The sequence below is a fragment of the Ceratotherium simum genome, chromosome 4 (assembly GCF_057802395.1).
Source record: "Ceratotherium simum simum isolate JZ-2026a chromosome 4, ASM5780239v1, whole genome shotgun sequence".
NCBI classification, from domain to species: Eukaryota; Metazoa; Chordata; class Mammalia; order Perissodactyla; family Rhinocerotidae; genus Ceratotherium; species Ceratotherium simum.
The window spans coordinates 84,463,068-84,489,445 of NC_141903.1; the positions used below are offsets into that span (position 1 = coordinate 84,463,068).

The following is a 26,378-nucleotide window of genomic DNA, read 5'->3' on the forward strand; positions in this document are numbered from 1 at the left end:
TGAGAGGTCCGCCCTTAGCCTATGGACTGGAAGTGCTGTCAGTCCTCTTCGATTCAGCCGCAGATAATCCCCCACCTGGGCAGCCTCGCGAACAACTGCCTCCTGGACTTCCTTACTCTCCGGAGTCTCGGGGCAGTGCCTCCCCGGACAAGAGTTAGGAAGTCAGTCCAGCTTGCTGGATCTATACATAGAATTGGAAAAGGCCCGTTGACAGACCAAAACAATGCAAACAAACGCCACACTGATGGTTCTCCGTGAGCACGTGCAACAGAATCACCCAGATGGAGTGTTTCAGAAGGTGGTGCCAGCATTTGTCCCTGGACAAGATGCTCCGGTGATTCTCAAGTGCATCCTTCCCTGACAGACACGAATCTAGATGCTCTACAAAGCCAAAGATGGGGTGGCCGGATGGTGTAGTGGTTGGGTTTGCATGCTCCGCTTCAGTGGCCCGGGCTTTGTGGGCCTGGATCCTGGGCGAGGACCTATATACCCCTCAGCAAGCCATGCTGTGGTGACCTCCTACATACAGAAAATAGAGGAAGATTGGCACAGATGTTAGCTCAGGGACAATCTTCTTCAAGCACATAGAGGAAGACTGACAACAGATGTTAGCTCAGGGCTACTCTTCCTCACAAAAAAAAAAACAAAAAAAAAAAGCCAAAGGCATTTTTCTCTTAGTTTCAGCCCCTAGCAAGTTAAAATGAAAAATAAAACAAGCAACCTAAAACCAAAAATTCTTCAAGATTAGGTTCATCTTAATACTTTACTGGCTATTAAACTTACTGACAGACTGGGTGGATAATAATCAAATATAAGAAAGGTGAGCATTTAATGAATATTTGTATAATACTTTACAATATTTTCTTGAGCATTAATGATGTCACCTGGTTCTCACAGCAACCCTATGAGGTAGCTTGTTATTCTCATATTAAAGATGAAGAAAACAAGTCTCAGAGACATGAAAAAATGACCTGGAAGTGCCCTAATGATGCCAGTATTTCTGTTACGAGTTAGATTCACTTTGTGCTATTTAGAGTGATTTGTGTCTTTGGAGGTGTTCCTTCTAAACATACAGTATATCAGTTGCTGCACACATTTGCTTCCAAGGGAAAAAAAAATCCATGTCAAAAACTTGGCGAGCTGAAATCTCCCACAGTATTGGTCCTATTAAAAGCAGGGTTGGCCTGGTAAACTTCAGTGTTCTTCATGCTGCAATTTCTAAGCTCTTTGGCTCAGTAGGAGAGTCTGAAGAACAAGAACAAAACAAGAGCCAAGAGATAAAAGGAAGTTAACTGAGCAGTAAAGACTTATTTCAAGAATATCAGTTCTAAAATAAAACCACCCAGTCTTGTAGTTGGGTGAGTGTTATTACAGCAAAGTAAAAAGCTTCCTAAATGATTGGGTGCTGGTTGTTTGGAAAATTAAGAAACAAGTCAGCGTTCAACCTACTAGAGATGAAAGCAGACAATATATGGTGGGGCCAGCAGGGACAACATATCTTTGGGACACCAGGATCTTTGTAAGAGCAAAACATGCAGTGTAGGCTTTTCTCTTTACCTTGTTGATGGACGTTTCATTCACCCTGAGAGGCTGCTCTGGCATAACTCAGAGGTAGATTCAGCCCAACAACTGGCCCCACAACGCTCAGCCATGACGTGATATAGTTGACGTTCCTGGGAAACAATGAAAATACAGGCAATTCTAATGTTTCCATTGTAGTTTGGAGGAATGGTAGAAAATCAGTTACCAACAATAAAAGAAATGAGACTTTCTTCAAAGATGTGCGCCCAACACTTGGAATCCCAGCACTTCCAAATGCCAGGCCCATTGCTTGACAAGGACTCAAGGTCCAAAGAGATTGTGAGGATCCCTCACTAAGGTAGTTGAAGGGGAGTCAAGGCATTGGGGCTCCTGGCTCCCCTCAATGATTCCAACTTTACACTCAAAATGTACAGCGTTTGCTAAGGTAGCAGAGTGCACTGTTCAGAACATGGCTTTGAGGCAAAAATGCCTGGGTTCTGATCCCAGTTCCACCACTTAACTAGCTGTGTGACCTTGGCCGAGTCACTTCATGCCTCCGTGCGTTAGCTTCCTCCTCTGTAAACTGGGTAAAATAATGGAACTTAGCTCATAGCGGTATTATAAAAATCTAATGCATTAATATATCTAAAATACTTAGAACAGTGCCTGGCACATAGTAAAAATCAATAAATGTTAGGCATTATTATTATTACAGAAAATATTTCTTTTTTAGCTTAGCTTTCAGAGTCACATAAAAAGATTTACACTTTTAAAATAAGAGTAAAAGCCAATGTATCTTGATGGTGCTTCTTACCCATTGATTTTTCGAGAATTCTTTAGCACAGGAGTCATGAACTCATCCGTCTTGCAGGGATGAAGTACACAAAAGGGCTGCCCGAGTATGGGATGCTCCTGTAAGAATCAGAGTCAGCCCAGGATTGCCAGTGTGAGTTACTTTGAAAAAGTTAAAACACATAATCTGGTTTACTCCTTTAAAATAAAGCTTTATTTTAAATGCCAAGTTATTAAATTAAGATGCAGAGAGATTTCAGTTTGAAATGTAATTCATAATCCAAACATGAGAAGTTGGCAACAAGCAGTTATGCACGTAGAGTGGTCTCGTCAAGTACCGGAGGGCACATGGTTTGTTTACACAATACACACTGTCGATAAATTTTGTCCATTCCCTCTTACTCTTTGTCAGCTAGTGTTCCTCTCTGGCCTAATTATTCTTCAGTGTTTCCTCAAGGATGTCTGTGAAGCCCAGTAGCCTGACCACCATCTGAACAATGTACTTCATTCGCCTCTTGGTTAGTGGTAAGGGAACCAAAATCATTTGCACATTTTTTACATGAATTTTGTCAACTTAATTGTTTCAGGCCTAACTGCATTCAGTGCCAATGGGCACTTGTTCAGAGGGTAGAAAAGGGTGAGGGAGAATGGCCTCCATTATTTAAATTGTTCTGCTTCTGTCTGTCTGTCTGTCTGAGTTTTCTCTGTTTCTCTCCTTCTGTCTGTCCTAAGTTCGTAGGGCTCTTTCTATAAGCGAAAAGCCCATACGATGGAATTCTACTGCCTGTATGAGAATGAGAGGATATAAAACACAGATCAGACTGCTGCCAGGTTAGGGATGTGGACGTCATTTGGCAAGCCATGGGAGCCCTAGACGGTCTCTACGTAATGAGTGATCTCTGCACAAATTCTACCAACACAAAAGCAATTATTGACAATACATTTATCGATTGTTTACACTGCGGATTAACCAGGTTGCTTGAGATGCAAACTCAAATACTGCTGTGGTCTGAATGTTCATGTCCCCGAAAATTCATATGTTGAAATCCTAATGCCCAGTGTGATGGTATTAGGAGGTGGTGCCTTTGGGAAGTGATTAGGTCATGAGGCTAGAGCCCTCAAAAATGAGATTCAGGTCCTTACAAAAGAGGTTCCAGAGAGCTAGCTTGTCCCTTTCCACTCTGTGAGGACAAAGAGAAGTCTGTGACCTGGAAGAGGGCCCTCACGAGAACAGGCTGGCACCTTGATCTTAGACTTCCAGCCTCCAGAACTATGAGACATAAATTTCTGTTGTTTATAAACTACCCAATCTGTGGTATTTTGTTGTAGCAGCCCAACTAGGCCAATACCTATGAAGGCCAGGCAGGTGATCTGGAGGAGTGAGGCCAGTTAAACACACCAGCAGGTGATGGGAACAGTGAGACTGGAGAGGGCACCCAGCCAAGGCTGTGCCTGCCACTCTGTTCCAGCCAACTGTGCCATGTGGGAATGCAGGTTCAGTGTGCCAGGTCTTTCCATTTGTCAAAATAATCTACAAATCCAGATTTTTATGTAAAACTTCCTAAATTTAAACCTTGGCACGATTTTTTTTTTTTTTCAATATGGTGTGGGCCAAATCAAACAAGCCTGTAGGCTGGATTTGGACTGGGGGCTGCCTAGCCTCTTCTCCTGGCTTCTTTTCCTCTTCTCAGCCAGTCCAAGCAGAAGCTGAACTCAGAGCTGTGTGTGGGAAGATTATGTGTGGTTGTCCCTGCTGCCTCCACCCTCCAACCCCAAAGCATTCATGTCTGCGTGCAGATGCACACACCACTCACAAGAAATGGGAGGGACAATTCCACTTGTATTGGAGACACTGGTGTGGAGACGTGGGGTGTATGTGTGTGGTGAGGACTGAGGTATCCACTGGGTGTGGGTTGGTGTATGTCTCCCCAAGTGTCACCTCCAGATGTTTCTGCCCAGTGGCCTGATTTTACAGCAGAGCCTGGGCTCCCTCTGTCCAGCTCACCCTACCTCTCATTCCCATCCCTGACCAGACCCTGGAGTCGCAGCCCAGATGTGCCAGGCCTATAGCACATCCTCCTGTCCAACTTGATTCTGGCTTCCCTCACCTGCCTTAAACTAATACTTATTAATTCAACTCATATCTATTGGTCATCTCTTATGTGTCTGCCAGGAACAGTTCTGGATATAGTCATAGAGATCACTGTTATCTCAAAGATAACAAAGTCCCCAATCCCCTGGAACTTATATTCCAGTGCAGGAGACAGCCAATAAACACACAGAACAAATAAATAAACAAGACAATCCAGATAATAATAAGTGCTATGAATGAAATAAAACAGGGTAACATGATTCTGGAGGGACTGTGGTGATATTTAAATTTGGTGAAAGGGAAGCCCTTACTGAAGAGGCGGTCTTTAAACGTAGATCAGAATGGCAAGAAAAAACCAACGATGCAGACGTCTGGGACAAAGTGTTGGAGGCAGAAGATTGTAAAGGGAAATGAGCAAGGAAACGTTCATAGGAAATGCAAAAGAATTTTAGAATTATCCTGGACTAAAATAATTACTGTTTAGAGGATTGCAGCCTCCCCTCTTCTCCAAGAGTTGTTCTCCCTTTGGTGTGCCTTGAAGATTTGGCCACTTGCACACTCATGGGGAAACTCCTCCAGCTTTAAACACTTGAGCCTAAGCTTCCCGTAGCTGAGGTAGAAGGGACTAGTCAAACAAGACTCTACTAAAAGTCTGGGAATACTGAAAGGGTAGTAAACACACAAAGCTACGGGCTCTTAAAGATCCAGACCGTTGTAGTACTGGGGCTCCCAAGCCCATCGGAGTCGCGTGGGACACCAGGAAGAGATCTTGGTTGGGCCTTCCCTTCCTGGCCTACGTGTGGATGGAAGTACTCACAACGACCACTAAGAGTGTCCCCCAAGAATCTTAACCCCTCACTGTTCAGTTTCCTCGAGGAGTTGGTGACTGTCATGAGGAATGGCTTCATCATACAGTCAAGACCTTGCCTCTTCCTTACAGGCTTATGGCCTGTAAGGCCGAACCTTTACAAGACCTCAAAAGAACAACCAAATCAGAGTATAACATACATCCAAGAGATACAGACACACTTCAAGTTCAGGGGACCATTTTCTAAGCAGATCTAGGCAGCTCTGCTCATTTGATGCTGCTTAGTAAAGACTTGGACTTGATTTCTACAAGTCATCTTTTGCACAGTCCATATAGCAAGTGGATAAGAGCAGGCATGGGCTCTGCGACTAACACTGGAGTCACTTCCTACTCCACTACTTAGCAGCTGTGAGCTTTTTGGGCAAACCACTTAACCATTTTATGCCTTTGTTTCCTGATCTGATAACTGGGACTAATGATAGCATCAACTTCGTAGAACGATTATGGTCCTTCAATAAGAAAATGCCAGAAAAGTGTTCAAAACAGTGTCTGACACTTAGTTCACCATTATTATTCAACCCATTGATATGTAAAACAGACAAGGATAAAGGCACTCAGACATCCAGAATATGGTCTATGATACCCTATAATAAAGGCCAAGTTCAACATCTAAAAACAGGAAGCTCCTATAAAGTTATGCAGCATGTTAAAAACATCACTGACTAGTATCTAAATGTCTAGGAACATTTGACAACTGATTATAATCAAAGAGAAGAGAAGTCTGAGTTAGGAAAAAGTCTAGGTATATATGGCAAGTGGAACAATCAATATATTGGTATTTAGGACAAATTAATGGAAAATAATTTAAATGAATTTAAATTAAAATAAAAGACGAGGCACTTCAAAACACTTCCGTAATCTACAACATTTTAACATCCATTTTCCTTCAAACAACATAAAAACAGTCATATTAGCATTTAAATCATATTAAGTCATATAAGCATTAAGTTCTAACAAAATTAAATGCATGGTAATGCTCATGTGAACACCTTTTTAAATAATAGAGACTTTCATGCCTTAGAAGAGCTTTTAGTGCAGCTTAAACATTTCTTTAACACAGCTTGGCCACCTGAAAAAAAATAAAACTTAAAATTCTTTATCCTTTACTATACTGAGAACTTAAATCTATGTAATTAGACAGAATATATTAAAATGAAATGACTGTCTTTAAAAATCAAGAGTTTAAACTGGATTTTAAAATAAAAGTTATATTGTTTTGGTAAGATGCTTTTGGTTTTAAAAGTCAAGCTATGATATGCTGATCAGCTTAAATAGGAATTATTATAAGGCATATTTGTGCAATCTTTTAAGAAATGTTTCATAAATAAATAACAATAGGAGTGGACTTCCAGCTATAGCAGACTGAAGAGGTCAGCGAATCCTCTCCCCGAAGAACAAGTATAAAACTGAGCAAAACTGTGAAAAACCAACCATTTCTGGACTGTGGAAATCAATCACAGGCAAATAAAAAATGTGAGAAGTGTTTAATTCATGAATAGCTGCTAGAACTTCAAGTTAGACACAGAGAGCCTGCAGCCTTCTTGCCTAGAAACACTCTCATATCCCCTCCCAGCTCCATCTCCAGGGAAGCTTCACCAGAGGGAGCTGGCCATGAGAACCAATAGCTGTGCTGCCAGTGGGGCTGACTTGATTTCCAACAGACAGCAAAAACTACAGCCCTGTGGCATTGGCAATAGAAATAGCAAAACAGGTACTAAATGAAAGGAAAAATTGCAGCCCTGCTAGCCAGATCTTGCAGCCCCACTTGAGGCAAGCAGCAGACCAGCCAGAAATTTAATGGGGAGATTCTGGAAACAAGACAGTTGTGGAGGGGCTAGGTAAGTTCTCCAGGCATCCCTGGCTGACTGGGAACTATGCGCATGTGTGTGTAGGGCAGATACAGAAGGCATGATGCACAGTAAAAGCAGATGCCGACTTCATTGTTATCTGAACTTTGAATGTGCTTCCAACCCACACATAACATCCATTGGCAAAGGAGGGAAGCCTTGTGGGCTCGAGGTGTTTGAGCACAACCTCTGTCCAATCACTGGCTAACCAGCAAGCTATGCAGACATAGCTGGGTGACCCCAAGGGAGCCATGCTAAAACATGAAAATAAGAATGAAAAACAAAATAGCAGAGACATCAGCAGCCACATTTACAGGGGAGACAAATTCTGCAGATAAAGCCCAGGATGGTTACTAAAGTAAACAAACAAAAACAATGGCAACACAACAACAAAAATACAATCCTCAGGGAAAAATATCGGAACCCAGAATTGCTAAAATATATTATCTAAAATGTCTAGTTTTCAAAGAAATTTATGAGACATGCAAAGAAACAGAAAAGTGTGATATATACTAAGAAAAAAAACCCCTTAATACAAACTGACTCTGAGTGGGCCTGGGTGTTGGATTTACAAAGAATTCAAAGCAGCTATTATAAATACATTCAAAGAATTAAAACCATGTTTAAAGAGTTAAAAGGGAAAAATTATGATAATAACTCTGCAAATAGATAATCTCAATAAAGGAATACTAAACTATAAAAAGAACCAAATGGAAATTCTAGAGTTGAAAAGTACAGTACAGAAATAAAAAATTCACTAGATGGGTTCAAACGTAGAAATGAGATGGCAGTAAAAAGAATTAGTGGACTTAAAGATATATTAATAGAAATTATTTGATCTGAAGGAAAGAGAAAAAAAATGAAGAAAAATGAACAGAGCCTCAGAGACCCATGGGACAATACCAAGCATTCCAGCATACACATAATAGGAGTCTGAGAAGGAGAGGAGACAGAGAAAGCGCAGGCGAAATATTTGAAGAAAACTGGCTAAAAACTTCTAAACTTTAATCAAAAACATTTAATCTACAAGAAACTTGACAAACCCTAGGTAGAAACACAGAGATCCACAGCTAGACACATCATAGTCAAATGGCTGGAAGCCAAAGACAAGCAGAAAATCTTAAAAGCAGCAAGAGAAAGGACTCGTTGCTTAAAGAGAAATAACAGTACAACAATGGCTGGTTTCTCATCAGGCCAGACGGCAGCACGTGACACATTCAAAGTTATGGAGAAAAACCCTAGAACTGTCAACCAAGAATTCTACATCCAGCAAGACTATCCTTCAAAAATGAAGGTAATACAAATACATTCCCAGGGAAACAGACTGAGAGAATTCCTTGCTAGTAGACCTGCCTTATAAAATATACTAAAAGAGTATAAAGGAAGTCCTTCAGGAAATGATTCCAGAGGGTAACTCAAATTCACAGGAAAAAATAAAAGGCATCATAAATGGTAAATATAAAAGATTGTTAAGTATTTTTTCTTCTCTTAATTACTTTAGTAGACAGAAGATTACATAAGCACAAATTATAATACTGTGGTGTTGTATTTATAAAACATATAGATGTAATATACATGACTATAATAGCATGAAGGAAAGGGGGAATGGAAATATATTGAAGTTGCTATATTTTAGCTAAATTAAATCAGAATTAACTTGAGTTCCTATAGTTAGAACGTTAGTACAGGTGTGGTTTTTGAGAGCATTGAAAACCCAAGAGCTCCTTCTTGTTAAATAAATCCTTTAAGTGTGTGTTAATCGTGACCATGCTTCTAGCAATGTGTCAAAAGCATCCATAATTAATTACATGGTTAAATTGTATATGGTCAACACCCAATGCTTTCTCAAATGTGTCAGCTTCTCTTAGTGTGGTCTATTAACCAAATCATTAATCACTTTTCAAATACTGATGGAAAATTAATTTTAAAAATACTCAAAATAGAGACCGGCCTGGTGGCATAGTGGTTAAGTTCACAAGTTCTGCTTTGGCAGCCTGGGGTTCACAGGTTCGGATCCTAGGTGCAGACATACACACCGCTCATCAAGCCACACTGTGGCAGGCATCCCACATATAAAGTAGAGGAAGATGGGCACAGATGTTAGCCCAGGGCCAATCTTCCTCAGCAAAAAAGAGGAGGATTGGCAATAGGTGTTAGCTCAGTGCTAATCTTCCTAACAACAACAACAACAACAACAACAATAAAAATACTCAAATCCTTGTCTCTAAATACATATGACTACTGAATACAAGGTATGGAGTTATTAAGAATAATGGCTACATAATGTAGAAAATATAAAGTGTGCCCGATGTGATTAGAATTCACATATTCTCTCATTCATTCACTTAGCAAACATTTAAGTCTTTCTGTCTGATAACTTTATAATGATCTAACCCTAACTAAAAACAAAGGATCTGTAATTCAAAAATGTGGTTAATCTTATGGAAATCTATTCTGCAGAAGTGACAGAATTCAAAGTTATCCTTGTGACCTGAGCCAATACAATATTTTAGTCACATTCAATCAGCTGATGCTGCAAGCCAAACAGTTCATATTCAGACAAAGTAAGGTAGAGCATTTACAAATAATTTGAGGTATTTGATCAGTGTAGACAATCAATCTGGATAATATTCTCCAAAAGCCATTTTTCTGCAATGGGGATTTTTTTTAAGGCTTATGCTATCAGGAAATATTATCTGTATTTTATACTTTCTCCTTCAGACAGCCAGAATCAGAGATGAAAGCATCTTTAGTTGGTTTAGGAATTATGTGCTGGAGCTCAAAAAACATCTAAAATCCTACACCTTATTTATTTAACATACCATTTTCAGAAATGGAAGAACATCAAAACTGTCAGGATCTTTTTAGTGACATTTCTTAGATCAATTCAGAAGGTAAATTTGTGTGAAAGTGCTACCATCTGCTGTCAGTACTAATGAACTGATGCAAATCTGCACTGAGAAAAATGTCAATGTGGAAATGCATGCAGCCAATGAACTGTGTTAGGCTTACAACGCAATAAACACTTCCACTGGAACAAAGTTCTGCTAAATGGTTTTCCGTGAAAACAGAAATGATGGGTCAGATTTCTATCTCTGTAACTCCAGAGGAGTTATATAGGCACATTCTCTTATGAAATTTAATTTAGCAATGGTTAAATGTCTCATAAAATAAGTCTGACATGAGTAGTGTGAATTGATTTCAGAACTATTAGATATGACTATCACAAGGAAATGATAATACTGCACCTTCATTCTTACATCTAATAAATATGACAAGTTACTTGGTTCATTTCTTAATTTTCTTGGCTCTCCAGGAGGGCACAAATGTAATTTCACATATTAAGCTTTCACCCAGTTTCATATCCCAGACTGATCAAATTTGCCTCCCACTCTGGGCACATTCCTGAGAAGTGAAGAGGGGTATCGTCCTCATCCTGCCCCCTCTAACAGTGAAAGGAAAGTGGTCCTCGAGCCTCTCCAGTATCAGGCACTGTACCCAGACCTCTGCCTGGGGTCACTATCCCAGTGACTCTTTGAGGAAGGCTTTACTCCTGCCACTGTGGAGAACAGCTTCCGAGAGGTCCTGCTTCAGGTTACCATGTAGTGAGGGGCAGAGCTTCTCCAAGTCCACGCTGCGACACGGCACGTCCTCACCTCGCTGACCAGAGTTGGTGTCCAGGACAGTCCCTGCCGTCAATCCTCTCTAGTCCACCTCTTCAAAAATCTATCTTTTTATTCCAGATGAATGCATTCTCATAAAATTATAAGAGCAATACATACAGAAAGTTCAAAAAATACAGAAAAGAACAAAGAATAAAAGCAGGGTAGTCTAAAACTGCCCAACAGGTTTAATCTCCGTTTGGTGAGCTTCCTTTCAGGTCTTTCCATCCACACACGTTTGCTGTTTTCTGTTGCTTTTTAGTCCCTCAACAGATACTTATTGAGTGCCCACTACATGCCAGTGCCTGCCATCTGTGTCTTTAGTTGATCTTCTCTAAGCATATTTGTCATTTGTTTTACTGCTTTCTGTACTGATTTTCATTATTTCCCTCCATATATTTTGTTTGGTTTTCTTATGAATTTATATTAGCTCTATAATATCTTTTGAGGACACTGATTCTTTTCATTTAACAATCATTGTGAGCCATACACCGGGGACTAAATGTTAGTAATACAGTGGTACAGAAAGAGACAATCCTTGCTCTCATAGAAGTTGCTGAAATAGTCAAAATATTTTTTATTTCCAGATTGGTATTTGTCTTTAAATTTTGTTCATGATGATTCAGACATGGAATGTGATATTAGATAATTAAATCTATAATTTTTCTCCTTTATTTCTTCTATCACTTTTATGCTTAAAAAATCCCATTCAGAATTAGAAAGTCACATATTTACCTATATTTATGTATAGTTTACCATTAAACTATTTGCTGTGCCCCAAACACACTGTTTTTTTTTTTTTTTTTTTACCTCTAGGCCTTTGTACATGCAGTTCTCTGTGCCTGCAACACCCTCCCTCCCTCCCTCACCTGCTGATGCCCATTTCTCTCCCACAGACCTCAGCTTTTACCCCACCTGCATCAGGTTCCCTCCCTCTGTGTCCCCTCTGCCCCCCATGTCTAGACCCACTGCTCGATTCCACACGGTTCTGTACAGGTAACTGACTGTTTACAGGCGTCTTCCTCTACTATTGTCTAATTCCTTGAGGGTAGAGGAAGTATTCTGATTACTATTTTAATCTCAGTATCCAGGACAGTGCCTTTCATCCCAATAGGCACTCGATATATATTCTTGGGATTACTGCATAGACAAAGACATCCTACTGTGCCAAAGTAAATTGTTATTGGTGCATGCAGCCTGTTCCATAAAGGGAAATATTTGTGTGGAAAGCACCAGTGGCCCCTTATGCCACTGTAGGGACAGAAACATTCTTTCTCCCCGGCATAAAACCAGGGGCAGCACCTCCTATACATTTATAGGAGGCCCCAGATAAGATAAGAACTTCAATACATAACTGTTTTCTCCAAGATTTCCTCCAAAGTATATCTAAGAGCAAAGGAGAGGGTTTGAGGAGAGGGTTAGGGGTAACTCTTCACATGTAATTTACTTTAAAAACTTATGTCAATTATGCAAGATATTCTAAAATCTATTCATTGGTTTCCACATAAAAAATAATACCCTATAATACCATTGAAAAAACTGATACACAGAGATGCATATTTTCATTCTGTGAGTTAGCCTACCCCTGCCACACCACTGTATCCCCCTAAGGTATGTTACCCAGACTCAGAAGCAGAGTCAAAAACTATAATACATAATAAAATATATAATAAACTCATGCCTTTCTACTTAACTCACTCGTTTATCACTTCACATATTTTTATGTATTCAATAAACATCACTGAATACCTATTGTGAGTGAGACTCCATGCTAGACATTCATCCATCTATCCATCCATCCACCCATTCATTTATTCAACAAACATTTATGGAGTACATTCTATGCACCAGGAACACTGTTTAAGGCACTGGAGATGTAACCATAGTCAAGACAGAAACAAAATCTGTCTCATGGAGTTTACATTCTAGTTTTAGGTACTAGGAAGATATTAGCATCCCATTACCTCAACTCCTGGAGTTTCTAGTCCAGTTGCATCCCCAGCACTAAAGGTCCTGGATTGCACCTCTAGGGAAGAAAGTTCCAAAGGTGAATAAGTTTGTCACTACTCACCCCCCTTCCATTAGGATTTTTAAAGAAAATGGAAAAGCAGATCTCCAGGGGGAACAGTAATCTCGCCTGGCCTGACTTGTGACCAGGAACAAGAAGAGCTTGCAGAAAGATGCCCTCGGTGGGAGGAATTTTGTTTTCATCATTTGAGGAGGCATCCCCTCCCAGGGAAGACTGTGTAGGGATCATAGTGGCATTAGCAAAGAATGAGATGTTCCCCACGTAAGATGGAAGGTGTCCTGAGGAAGGCCTGTAAGTGCCTGAGGTCAGAGAGGAACTCCCCAGTAAACTAAAAGAAAACCATGATAGGGCTGGTCCCGTGGCTTAGCGGTTAAAGTGCGCGCGCTCCGCTACTGGCGGCCTGGGTTTGGATCCCGGGCGCGCACCAACGCACCGCTTCTCCCGCCATGCTGAGGCCGTGTCCCACATACAGCAACTAGAAGGATGTGCAACTATGACATACAACTATCTACTGGGGCTTTGGGGAAAAAAAAAAAGGAGGAGGATTGGCAACAGATGTTAGCTCAGAGCCAGTCTTCCTCAGCAAAAAGAGGAGGATTAGCATGGATGTTAGCTCAGGGCTGATCTTCCTCACAAAAAAAAAAAAAGAAAGAAAACCATGATGCAGAGGTGGCCCAGGCCTGAGGCCCCATGGATGGAAAGACCACTTGTTCCTGGAACGACACTCATGGTGAGATCCTGGATGCCTGGAACTCAGCTACGATTTTCACTCTGCAGGTCTAAGGCTTGTTATAATTGTGCAGTGTCTGTAATGCTGTGTTGAGTGTCTTATGGTTGGCAACACCAGATTGTACACAGGGTATATAGTTTCATGAGTGGAGAAGGATGTGAGTCAAATGAAATATGACATCTCCTCTCCTCTCCTCCTGCTCCGTTAGGGCATCTGCAATTCAAGGGTTACAGAAATCACTATAATATAACAAATTATAAACCTGTCCACTCAAAAAGTACAAATCCAGGAATAGGGGAATTCAGACAAAGGAGAGATCACTTCTGTTGGTGGGGGAGGGGGCATACTTCCTGAAGATGTGGTATTTAATCTGGTCCAGACCTTAAAGGATGAGCAGAACTTGGGGCGGGGGAAGGGAGGGTGTGGCAGTAGAATTTAAGACAGAAAGAGGCTACTCCAAGTTTAATGGGAAGGGAGTTAAGTGAGAGACACAGACTTCCATCTTTTAAGTAAGACTGAGAAGTTTTGTAAATTTGGAAAAGAAAAAACACCGAATTTTGTTTTGTTAGTGGTGCTGTTAAATGACTGAGGCAATCCCTGTTAGATCCAAAGTATTCTCTGGAAGTAACCAACACCTGTACGAGACAAAGCGAGGTTAGAAGTGTGAGCAATCCTTGGGCCGGCCCCGTGGCTTGGTGGTTAAGTGAGCGCGCTCCACTGCTGGCGACCCGGGTTCGGATCCCGGGCTTGCACCGACGTGCTGCTTCTCCGGCCATGCTGAGGCCGCGTCCCACATACAGCAACTAGAAGGATGTGCAGCTATGACACACAACTATCTACTGGGGCTTTGGGGGGAAAAAATAAATAAATAAAATCGTAAAAAAAAAAAAAAAAGAAGTGCGAGCAATCCTCGATTACAGTTGTGAAAAAAGACTGGGAAAAAAGAAATAACCCAGGACAGATTTCTATCCTTTATAAGTGTGTGAGGATATAGACAGAAAGACAGTGAGAGAATATTTAAGAAAAAAATATGTGGGAAAGAAATGAAGATCTCACCCAAGTACCCAGAAAGGTCCACAAGTTTCTCCTTGTTTCTGGGAGGGGCAGAGGGAGCCAAACGAAGCTATGCTTCACTCTAGCTGTACCTGTTGACATTTTGGGTCCAGCTAATTAGAAATAAAATGCTAATGGTGTTTGGGGAGGTGAATTAAAAAAAAAAATAAGACAGTTCTTCAAATTCATATGCTGCACAGAAGCCATCAGGCTTCTGAGAACTTTTATTAAAAATTACAGACATCACAGCAATAGTTCTCAAACATCACCTCCTCTGCTAACAAAAACTTTCCTTTCGTGGCTCCAGAGGGATGCCAGAAAGTAGTTCTCCCACCCCTGCATAAATCTACAAAGGGCTCCCTCCCTGGACTGCTGACAGGCCCAATTCCAACTCCTGGATTAGAGAGCAGAGTTTGAATATATTTATAGAGTTTATAAGGGTTGTTGCTTTAAGCAACACCATTAATATGCCAGAACTCTGAGTTCTCAAACTTATTCAGTTATCAATTTGTTGTACATAATTTAAACTCTCTGTATTTTGATATGCAAAATGGGAATAGCACTGCTGACACTTCACAGGGTGAAAGGAGATAACCAACAAGACCATTATAAAGCTTGCTGGGGGAAAAAGAGCTTATGTAAATGTCTATTAATTAAACAGGAACGGCTGCACAACTAGGTCAGGCACAACGATAAGACTGAACAACCCACCCCAGCCACCAGCATCAAAAAGGAGAAATGAACATGTAACCCTAATAGCACTTGTTGGTTGCATTTTATAAAGAATATTAAATTGTAATATTCTGTAACACAACACAGAGTAGCATATTTCAGACCATCCTCTAAGAATTCTTTGATAGAACATAAACTTATTAGAGACAACAGCCAAAAACAAAAGCAAAAAAGCAAGCCGATTACTAATGAAGAACTTGTAAAAAGCTAATCAAAGCTCTCATCCAGAGAAAATGAGAAAATCTGAGGCTCAGAATGATTTTGTATACTGATGCGATTTTATATAGCGTCACAGAAAGAAAAATAAAACAGATTTTAAATGAAGACAAAAAGGACTCTAAGTCTCTGTTTAAAAGCCTTGTTATGCACCATATCAATGTTTTTATTAAAATGTTCTGTTCTACTAGAAACATTCATTTTTTAAAAATACCTGACGGTGGTGCTGTCGGCAGAGGATGCTCTTGGTTTCTCTGTCTCTCTAGTCAAACCCCTGAGTGCTGGGAAGGCCAGACAGAAGAACCTTCATTCAGCCTCCACTCATTTAGTAGAGACTCGCTCAGAGGGGTGGCTTCTCCAAGGCCATGGCACTCAGAAACGATGGAGCTGAGACTGACAACCAGATGCAGGAATAGAGTTTAGTGTTTCCCTACCAATGCCAAGCCTGCTAAGACTAAACGCAGCACTTCAGCCTGAAACAACTGGCAGGCATTACATTTATTCTATTTTTGTCTTAAAAGAAAACAATTGGGAGCTTGTGATTTCAAGCATTAATTCTCTCATTCCTTTCACTACATTTACAGAATGGTGACAATTTTTGGTAAGTCTATTTCTGAGCTAGTCACTGAAACACTGACACCACTTTAGAGCTAGGTGTGTTGGGTGTAATAGAACTGTGAATCAGCAATCAGAAAATCAAGGATTTTCAAGAACAAATTCACAAAGCAGCCTAATTTATTGATAAGCAGATATTAATGTCTGGCAACTATCACACAGGAAGATGTTTTATGAGCAACACAAAATAAAATAGCAGTCTGTTAGTATAATTACTTTTTAGAATGGTGCCAAAAAGAATTTTAAAGCAATAGAAAAACATACAGAAAAATCTTCAAGATCATTTTTAAAAATATCATAATGCTTCTCTGTAGATAAATATAATCAATGTAAATTTCTAATCAAAGCACCCCAGTTTACATCTATAGCTCCTAAGAGTCATGAATTTCCTTCCTGCTTCTTACCCAACTTTGATAACAAAAAGATTCCTTTTATTCCCAGAAGCAGATTCCCAGTGATTTCTTTAAGTTAAAATTAGTTTTTCTCTTTAGAAGATCTCTCAAGAGAGACTCCATGAAGAAAATTCCTAAGGATGTGATAAACCCATTACAAAATCTGTTATGACCTTTCTAAGAATGAAAAATGTTAGGTAAAGCTCTGACCTATAAAAATTTGGCTACTATTAGATATTTCTCCCACTTTTTAGACTACTAATAATATGAAACTAGGTAACAAAAACAATGCTACTAACAGGCAGCAGAATTAAGAAATCATACTCTTCTATAAACATAATCATAGATTTTTTTCAGACTAATTATATTTTGGTATTTTGCAAACAAATATTAGAGAGAAGAATAAACTGATACATATGGGCAAGAATGGCAGTTTCTTATTTTTAAAGACATTTTATTAAAAATGTAAGCAACTTAATAATGTCAGGATAAGAAATGTATATTCTAATCTGATTTCCTGACCAAATCAATTTCTTATATTTCTCCAGAGTAACTTCTGTTGGAATTTTAAGAACTGATTTTTATAGTTTGAATCTAGTTCAGTATTTTCTGGACAAGAAAGTCTAGGACCCCAAAAAGAGAGGCTAAAACCGAAAAACAAAACTGGAACCAGGAGGTACCCAGGCTTTCCATATGAACTCGTGAAATGAGCCCTGATTCAAGGCTGAGCTCTGAGCTCACCAATATTTTCTCCCCACGGCCCTTCAGAGCAGCACAGTCAATAAATTTCAGGATTGCTTCACACTAGATCATTCTTGAGCTCTTTCTTCCTTTCTCATAAAGGCTGATTTCTTCCCAATTTTATCGATATCTACTTACCCACATATCATTTTCTATCTTTCAGATATGTACACAGTAAATATACAATTTTGTGATGCAATTTTTCCTCTTACCTCTTAACATTATTTCATATATCCTTTCCTATATTTTGTATAATCCTTATAACTTGGCTTTTAGCTACATAATATTCCATCTGGCTAATAGATCATAACAGATTTTACCATTATTTCACTGTTAGACATTTAGATCATTTTCCAGTTTTATGCTATTATAAATTATGTGTATATATATTATACAGATGATAGATTATTTCCTTATAATAAAATTTCAGGAAGGAGTAAAAACAGTGGGAATATTTATATGGCTGTTGATCTATATTATCACATTTCCCTTCAAAAAGATTAAACTAATTTATATTGCCACCAACACAAACTGCTTAACTAGTCCCTCACTGTTTTAAGTAACACTGTCTCAATGTTAGAATTAAACCCTCCTTTGAAATACTTCACAGAAACATCACACAGACTCCATAAAGACTAGGCAACTAGCTTAGGCTTTATGCCACTTTCAACTTGGCCACAGGATGCAACTCTTGGGAATTACTGACTTGATGCAGGAGAACATATGGAGCAGGGTTAAGGCTCAGGGTGGGGTTGGGTGACTCTTTTGAATGCTTGTAAACACATCATATCCCCGGATGCTGCTTCTCCAGATCGGCTGGGGCAGGATCAGCCACTTTTCAGAAACAGTATGCCACGACTCCGATCTCTCAGAACAGACCTGCATTACCGGACCTGTGTCTTCAGCAAGCTGGTACCTGGGTCTCGAAGAGCCATGAAAACAGGCCATGACAAATCACATTAACTGAAGTGCATGCTCTCTCCGATTCTGCGCCAGTTGGTATCAATATGGCTATAGTATTATAATCTCACTCCTCTAAAAAGCTCTCCTTTCCTTGACAACGGTCTGAAAAATAATGTTAAGTGTAAAAACCAGCACATAAAATTGTATATTCATTACGGTTACAACCATGGATATGCTGACATGAAACTTGGCCAGTAAGAAAATGGCATCCAAACTTTCGACTTGAGGCATAGCACGAAATAAAAATGAAAACTAAAATTGTGCGTGTCAAACTGGTATACATATAATCGGCAGTAAACACATCTGAGGGCATGTACATTTTCTTCAACACCTTTTATTTTTTTACGTAGAAAATAGTCCATTTCTAGCATGTTCCTCATGAGAGGCCCATTCATTCTTTCCTGTCCCAGCTAGTGCTCCTCCAGTAGGAGTTGCAGCTGCCTCTTCCACCATGAAGTACAATTCTCAGAGCATCGTAGGGGCAGGATGGCCTCTCCATTGCTGCCTCAGGGCAGGGATCTACTCTGAGAGCTCCTTCCACCAACAGGGGAAAGGACGGATCCAGCTCCCCCTTCAACTGCAGGGCCCTCTCCCAGGCATGGCTAATCAACTCAGGAGGACACGTGTTGTCTCTGCACAGACCTTCTCCAGGAAGCAGAGATTCAGCCAGATTAGTCTGCGCAGAGTCAAACTGACTTTCTGCCAGGGGAACCTCAGAATTCTAGAATTTCACTTAGTTCCCCAACTTGATAAGGAAGGTTTCATTCTTAATATCTACTACTCAAAAAACATAAAGGTAATTTTATACCTCTACTTTCACTTACATATAAATCAGTATTTTATTCCAATGTCTTTGAACTTTTTTGCTTGCACACACCTACATTTTAAAAATATATATCTGCATACCCCTAGGCACATACGTAGACCTCTAAAATTTTTCATTAAATAGTTGCAAAGGATGTAATTTCCAGTGTATTGTAAATATTGACAATTTTAAATACACACCATTCTACATTACATACAACTTTAAATAATACTTTTACGTCACTCTCTTAAATGCACTCAATTGAAAATAAATGCCACAGTGTTGTGATACCCACTGTCATTCATTTTAAATATATGTTAACAATCAGATATTTTATATTTTTCTCCTTGAATTTATATCTCCATTCTGCTTCTCTCAAAGAACTTTATTCTAATGTATATTTTATGCTTAAAAGCTTTTTATTGATCATATTCTTGTACAGAAAAATATACAGAGAGAAAGGTGCTTATTTTCCAAAATTTCCTGTGACCCTTTTGCTCTAAGTGTTAACTTAGACGTCTGATAGAGTTGTCATTATAATTGTTAGTAGTACGTGGCAGAGCAAAACAAAACAAATATATTACAAAATTTGATAAACATATACAGTGAAATATTTTTGGAAATTATGAGTTAACAGCATCGTTTAATATGTATTACAGGTCATATTTTTTCATATGTGTATGAATCCACTTAATCATCACAATACCCTGCTATTATTACCCTCATTTTATAGATACAGAAACTAAGGTTGAGAAAGCTTACCTGACTCCTCAAGGTCGCAGAGCCTGGATCCACACACAGACTCTGGCTCCAGAGCCCAGACACTTAACCACTATCCTGTACTTCCTGTCTCTAAAAAATATGGATTGGAGCCTTAGGGGGGATGCTTAAATAAAAAGTTGTCAAATTGCTCCTTTGTTTGGTGTCCTACTTGAGCACTGTGCCACGGTAAGGGATGGGATGGGGGTGAGATATGCCTTTGTTTTGTACAGTGGGAGAAAGGCATAAAGGGGAGGTGGGAAAGGAAATCTCAGCCAGAAGTGCCTTTTCAGGCAGAGAGATTTTATGAGACGGTGCATACGGAAGGAGAAGATCTAGAAATTAATTCCTTTAAAACTCTCCATACCCAAATATCCTTTGGGAAGTCTTCATATACACCCAAGGGTACATGTACTCCAGTTGGAATGCTATTGGTCCATTCAATCTCTGATAGAATAAAAATTAGAGAAGGTTTTGTGAAACTTTTAATGCTTTAGAAACAAAATTTAATTAAAATTTAAATTATTTTAACCCTTGAATTTTATTTTAAAATGGCAGTCAATTTCAATAATTTGGAGGGACACAATGCTAAAATGTAACGGGATAGTAATAAGCATAACTATAATCTACATGGTAGGTTTATAATTAGATGTAATGCATGAAAAGATAGCAGGTCAGTAATAGAGCCATGCATAAAATGCTCCTCTCAAAATCTTTATTTGCATTTCTATTACTGAAATCATTTCCTAATAATGAAGTTGCCATGAGAGAAGCTCCATTGCTAAGGATCACTGTTACAGAAACAACGTTATTAAAGCATTGCTATGTACAGGAACTTTTATTAGGATGATACAAGTTATATATCATTGTAATAAAGCTTCCATTATAATCCTAATTGCATAAAGCCATGTTTGAATATAGCAATGCTAGAGCCGTAGGACTTCTAATAAAGTATGAAAATAATGCTTTGGTAATAGGATTGTTTAGAATCCTAATACTTCAGGGAGGGCTGAACTGACTAATGGATGATGTTTATGTCACTGATTATACACACGCTACCAAGAATTAAAAAGAAAAGAAGCAAAAAGAACCCTCATGTACTTAGTAGCATGCAGTGTGGAAATGTATGTGTTGAGGCACATACCACCTCTCTCTGATATAACAACTCAGCATGTCCAATTCACTTACTGCTACAAGATAGTAAGTTTCTAATATGGACATTTATAACTGGGACAATGGAAAAGTTTAATCTTCAGATCTATGGAAAGCTAGTAATCAAAAAGTTAACAGCACAATTATATACACCCACAGACATGCACACAGTCACATCTTGGGAAACGCCTGTTAGAAAAACCATTAGAGAAATGAGAATGTTCAAGTACTATATGGATAGTTCACTCTAAGATGCTCCTCTATATTACACAGAAACAACAGAATGACCCTTCTGAGTTATAGCTAGAGGTTAGTATCGAACTTAGGTTCCCACTAGACAATTTTAGCATATTTGTTCAAACGTTTGTTTGTGCATTTGCTCTAATAAAGTCAAGTACTCGGCTGTTCCCTCTAGAAATGTATATCATGTTCACCACCAGAGACCACCAGAGAGCCATCCAATCCTCCCGCAGGCGCCGAGATGCTTCTTAACAGAGTACCTGCTGCTGTGGTAGCGGGCAAAGGCGGCACCAGGCTGTCTGAAAAGGGCTTCAGCATAGGCCAGGGCAGGAGAGACCCCGGCAGGTGGCTCTGCCACAGCTATATTCGCCGTCAGAATTTGGGGCTAAGGCCTTTTTGGTTTTGAGACCACTTGTACCAGCTAGACTGACTTGGACTCTGTCTGGCAGGCAAAGTGCTTTTACCTCTTAAGATAGTGTCTCCTTTCTACAATCCCTTCTTGACCTCTGCCTTCCAGATGAAGAGTAGGATGGGGTTAAGTTAGAGCTCAGAAGGTTCATTTTCCCTACTGACTCAGGTGATCAAGGACAAATGTGAACATTGCCCTAAGAAGATGGTCCCCAAATCTTTGTAATACCTCAGGGGAAGGCACAAGATTTTTTTTTTTTTTTTTATTGTATGGTCCGCTGAAATACGTTGTTTTCAGGATTCTAATATCCTCTCTCTTTCATTAAATATGATTAACCCAAACTAATTTGCACTGAGACAATGAGGGACTCTATTTCTTTTTTCTTTTTTTTTTTGTGAGGAAGATCAGCCCTGAGCTAACATCCATGCCAATCCTCCTCTTTTTGCTGAGGAAGACCAGCTCTGAGCTAACATCTATTGCCAATCCTCCTCCTTTTTTTTTTTTTTCCCCAAAGCCCCAGTAGATAGTTGTATGTCATAGTTGCACATCCTTCTAGTTGCTCTATGTGGGACGCGGCCTCAGCGTGGCCGGAGAAGCGGTGTGTCAGTGTGCGCCCGGGATCCGAACCTGGGCCGCCAGTAGCGGAGCGTGCATACCCAACCACTAAGCCACGGGGCTGGCCCCAGGGACTCTATTTCTGAAACACCTATAGAATTTGAAATCTCTTGACTTGGGAGTGTGTGACATTGAGAGAGTGAAAGGGTTTAATTATCCAATTGGTCAACTAAGCACCCGCAAAAATAGAGGCACTCAAAATATTTGAAGAAATCTCAACTTCTATGAATTTAACCATAAATTTGAAATCAAATAAGTTTGAAAGAAACTAGTTGAATTTTGGCATTCATGTAAGTTTGAAGTTTACAGTTCACTGATGTCCTTATTTTTAATACATGGGGGGGTACCCCAATCTTTCCAAACAGTCCTTGCAAGGAGGGTCAAGTTCTCATTGTGACAGGAACAGAGTCCTTACATGAAAGCCTTACATCAAAGAAGTGAAGACTCAAGAGGCTTGAATAATAAATGTTGATTGATTTCTTTGGAAACGGATTCTAACTTCACCGCTTTCCCTTTCCCCATCTTCTCCACAAACATCTTGTCAGTATCCCCTAAACCATAGTTTTCCTTTGAACACCCCGCTTTTCCTCTGCCTCCTTGAAGACAATCAGCTGTCAGGACCATCTCCTTCGCTCCAGCTGCCACAGCCTCCGACCTGGTTTTCTTTGCACCAGTCTCGCCGCTCTCCCTCAGCCTGCACGGATACCTGATTCATCACCCCAGATACCAATTTTATGTCACTCTCTTACTCAAAATCATCCCTTATTACCCACTGCTTACTAAGTGAAGCTTACCTTTTGGGGGCACTGATCCCTTTCATATCCAATAAGAGCTATGGACCTTAGAATAGTGCATAATGCACACAGGTTCTTGCCTATGATTCAAGAAGTTCACATGTACCCTAAAGCCTGGGGATTTGGGACTCTTAGGTAAAAAACCAAAACCTATATAATAAAGTTTGAACTGTGTGGCCCTTTATTCAGTTTCCCTGCAAGCTAGCATCAAACTGTTTTTCTAGCCCCATCTTCTATCAGAGTACCCCTAACCACAGATAAGAGTCACAGCTTCACTGAACACCCACCACAGGCCAGGATCTATTCTAAGCCCTAAATACAGAGCAGCGAACACGACAGCAAAAGTTCTTCTGTTGCTCATATTCTAGACCCATAGTTAGCCTGAGTCTTGTCATGCCCTGACCTACTGCTGCACATCCTCAAGAGCACACGATTCCTAGTTTGAGAAGCTCTTCATGTATTCTACACTCCTGTTAATCAGGTTTTCTCTCTACTCCCAGGATACCTCGTGTTTCCTCTGTGCTGGTACCCCTACCGGGAATAATCCTTCCTATCTGTCCCCGCCTACCAAATATTCAAAGATAATCTCAACCCCCCCCCCCCCCTTTTCAGGAAATCTTTCTAGAACCATTTCAGCTCACAATACACAAACTCTCTTCTTATAATCTCTATCAGGGACCTGGCATTTTTTCATACACTAGCTATAGCATCTCTTTAGAGTTGTCTTATTATGTAACTTGTTGTTATTGATTAATTCTTCTGTGTAATCTGTGCATGATCAGCCCATCCTTCCAAAAGGAGACCAAGCTATAGATTTCTGTTTCCTGAACAATGCTGTCTATTACAGTGCCTTTTACACACACCACCAGTAACCTTCTATTTGTTGATTATTGCTGATTTATTGCAAGAGATGGTGCCACAGAGGTGATGAAACTTATCTCTAAGTTTCAGGGGTGATCCAGAGAAATTCTGGAGAAGCTTTCTCTGCTTGGGGATTGATAATGTAACTCATGTGATGTACAACTCAGCAAACCAACCCAACCTCTGTTATTCATCATTCTGACTGTGAGCCACCTGTGTGTGGTCACCGACATGTGGACAATATGTAATAAGGTTGTTTATATTGCAAATAATAATTTGCTTTTGCCATCTACATACGGTAGAGATTGGATGCATTCTTATCTGACCTAAACTTCTTGTTAATACATGAATCGCAATCTTTGAAGGCAACAAAGGGCATCTTTAAACAAACAAACAAACAACCAAAAAACCCAGATAGCGGAAGATAATGGTACACTGAATGCAGCCTTGTTTGGTGCTATTAGTCACTGTAAATGCATTTGCTATCTCTGTCTGCATCTATAACTCTCACCATCATTTCCTTGCCGAGTAAACAAATGTTGCTTATAAACTTCCCCACACAGCCTGTCTTTGCAGGATTTTCTAACCTACCAACGTGCTTAACAGAATCAAATGCCTTGTTAAAACCAAGTATATGGCATACAAATTACAATGCTATTTTTAGGACTGTATCAGGGATGATGTGACTAAATTTCTTAAGCATGATACTTGTTTTCTTTGAAACCTGAAAGAACAATGTGTCCTGATTGTTATCCTGGCATGCACAGTTCCACTCATGCCGATGCAACCGCACAGCCAACGTGCCTTTGAAATCCTGAAGAATGTCTTCCGCCCTCCAGAGCCTGGGGCAGTCTCCATGTGGGTTGCTATTTACCCCAGTGGCAGATTTCCATAAAGCTATAATCACTACCAGATGGTCCACCAAATGATGATTGTTTGGTGGCAAAAATATATGAATTTATCTCTATGTAAGTATAATGTTTTTTGTTATTTGAGCTTATGTCCTATACTAGCCACATAGTAGTAATGATTTTGAATTTGGTGAATGAACTAATAGAGACTATGTTTATCATCAACTTGAGATAAGATCATTAATAACAGGAATAGCTAATATTTGTTGTGTAATCACACACTATGTGCTAGGACCTATTCTAAACGTTTCATATTTATTTTATTTAATCCACGTAACAGCTCCATGAGGAATAGACTACAGTTACCACTTCGCAGATGAGGAAACAGAGGCACAGAAAGGATCAGGACCTTGCTTCAGGTTTCACAACTAGTTTGGAAAAGCCAGCATTTGAATCCAACCAGTTGGGCACTAAACCAAAAGTTCTTAAGCACTATGTTATACTACTTCTCATTTATTTAGTTCTACTTTTTATTTCCAGTTTTACTGAGATATAATTGACATAGAGCACTGTGTAAGTTTAAGGTGTCCAGCATAATGATTTGACTTACCTATAATGTGAAGTGATTATCACAATAAATTTAGTTAACATCCATCATCTCATATAATACAAAAAAAAAGAAAAAATGTTTTTTTTCTTTGTGACGAGAACTCTATTTAGTTCCATTCTTAAGCTGGGAAGTTGTATCACTAACTATACCCTGTCTTGCCACGTCAGAGCAAAGATAGTGTCAGATACGTATCATGACTCCAAATATATGGTATTCAATGGGTTGGTCCACAGGTAGGTGTCTAGTATTAATAATTCTGAGTTTTCCTCCATATATGCAAGGAACCTTTACCTTCACAAGGAAACACGCCATTGTTTGTATTATGTGATGACCAACTATTTGCCTGACTAGATGGTTCCAGCTATAAAAAGCACAAAATCACCAAGAATGCTGCTGCTTTTTCTGTAACACTAGGGAGAGGGTACTGGTCAAACGCTCACAGACATTTTCTCTGACAGCTTCTGCTTCTCCAACACAGGAAGACACGCACTAACCAATAGCACATTTTGGCCTACTTCAAGCACGACCTTTAGTGCAATTCCAATACAAGCTCCTCTGTTAACACAGTCACTAAAAAACTAGCAAAACGTTTCTTTGGTGAATATTCTGATTGGAGTGCAGAGTCAGGGCTTCAGACTAGGAATTGAGGCTATTTGCTAACTATGTGCTCCAGGGCTTCTGGCCTTCTGTACCTCCTCTAGGTTCCTCTAGCACATAACAGTCTGAATCATTCATTTGGTACTCAGCATTTGTTTGCTGCTACGATTATTTTTATTTATTTGTATCTACATTTGTGCATGCCTACGCCTCACACTGCCAGCATCAGGTCCTTGAACCATCTCTACAGTGTAGGTTCTTAGTCCTGTCAAATGAGCTGATGCTGCCTTGGCTGTTGGGCTTCTGTCTGTTGGGAAAGCCTCAGAGTAAACAGATACCAGGACAAGTGGCAACACCAAGACGTGTTGCCTGGGCTGCCCTGTCCCTGTGACTACCTGATCTGGGTGTTTTCTAAGATATTACTGCACTTGG

General features: G+C 39.8%; 1 protein-coding gene across 1 annotated transcript in view; it reads right to left on the reverse strand.

Moving 5' to 3' along the window:
- Positions 1 to 810: 810 nt before the first annotated feature.
- Positions 811 to 26,378, reverse strand: part of ATG10 (autophagy related 10) — a 213,511-nt gene continuing 187,943 nt past the window's right edge. The window contains exons 6-8 of the mRNA XM_087430093.1: positions 2,336 to 2,433; positions 1,558 to 1,673; positions 811 to 1,245 (exon numbers count right to left, since the gene is read on the reverse strand). Coding sequence (XP_087286219.1) covers positions 1,574 to 1,673; positions 2,336 to 2,433 — 198 coding nt within the window. The 3' untranslated portion in view covers positions 811 to 1,245; positions 1,558 to 1,573. The remainder of the gene's footprint in view (positions 1,246 to 1,557; positions 1,674 to 2,335; positions 2,434 to 26,378) is intronic.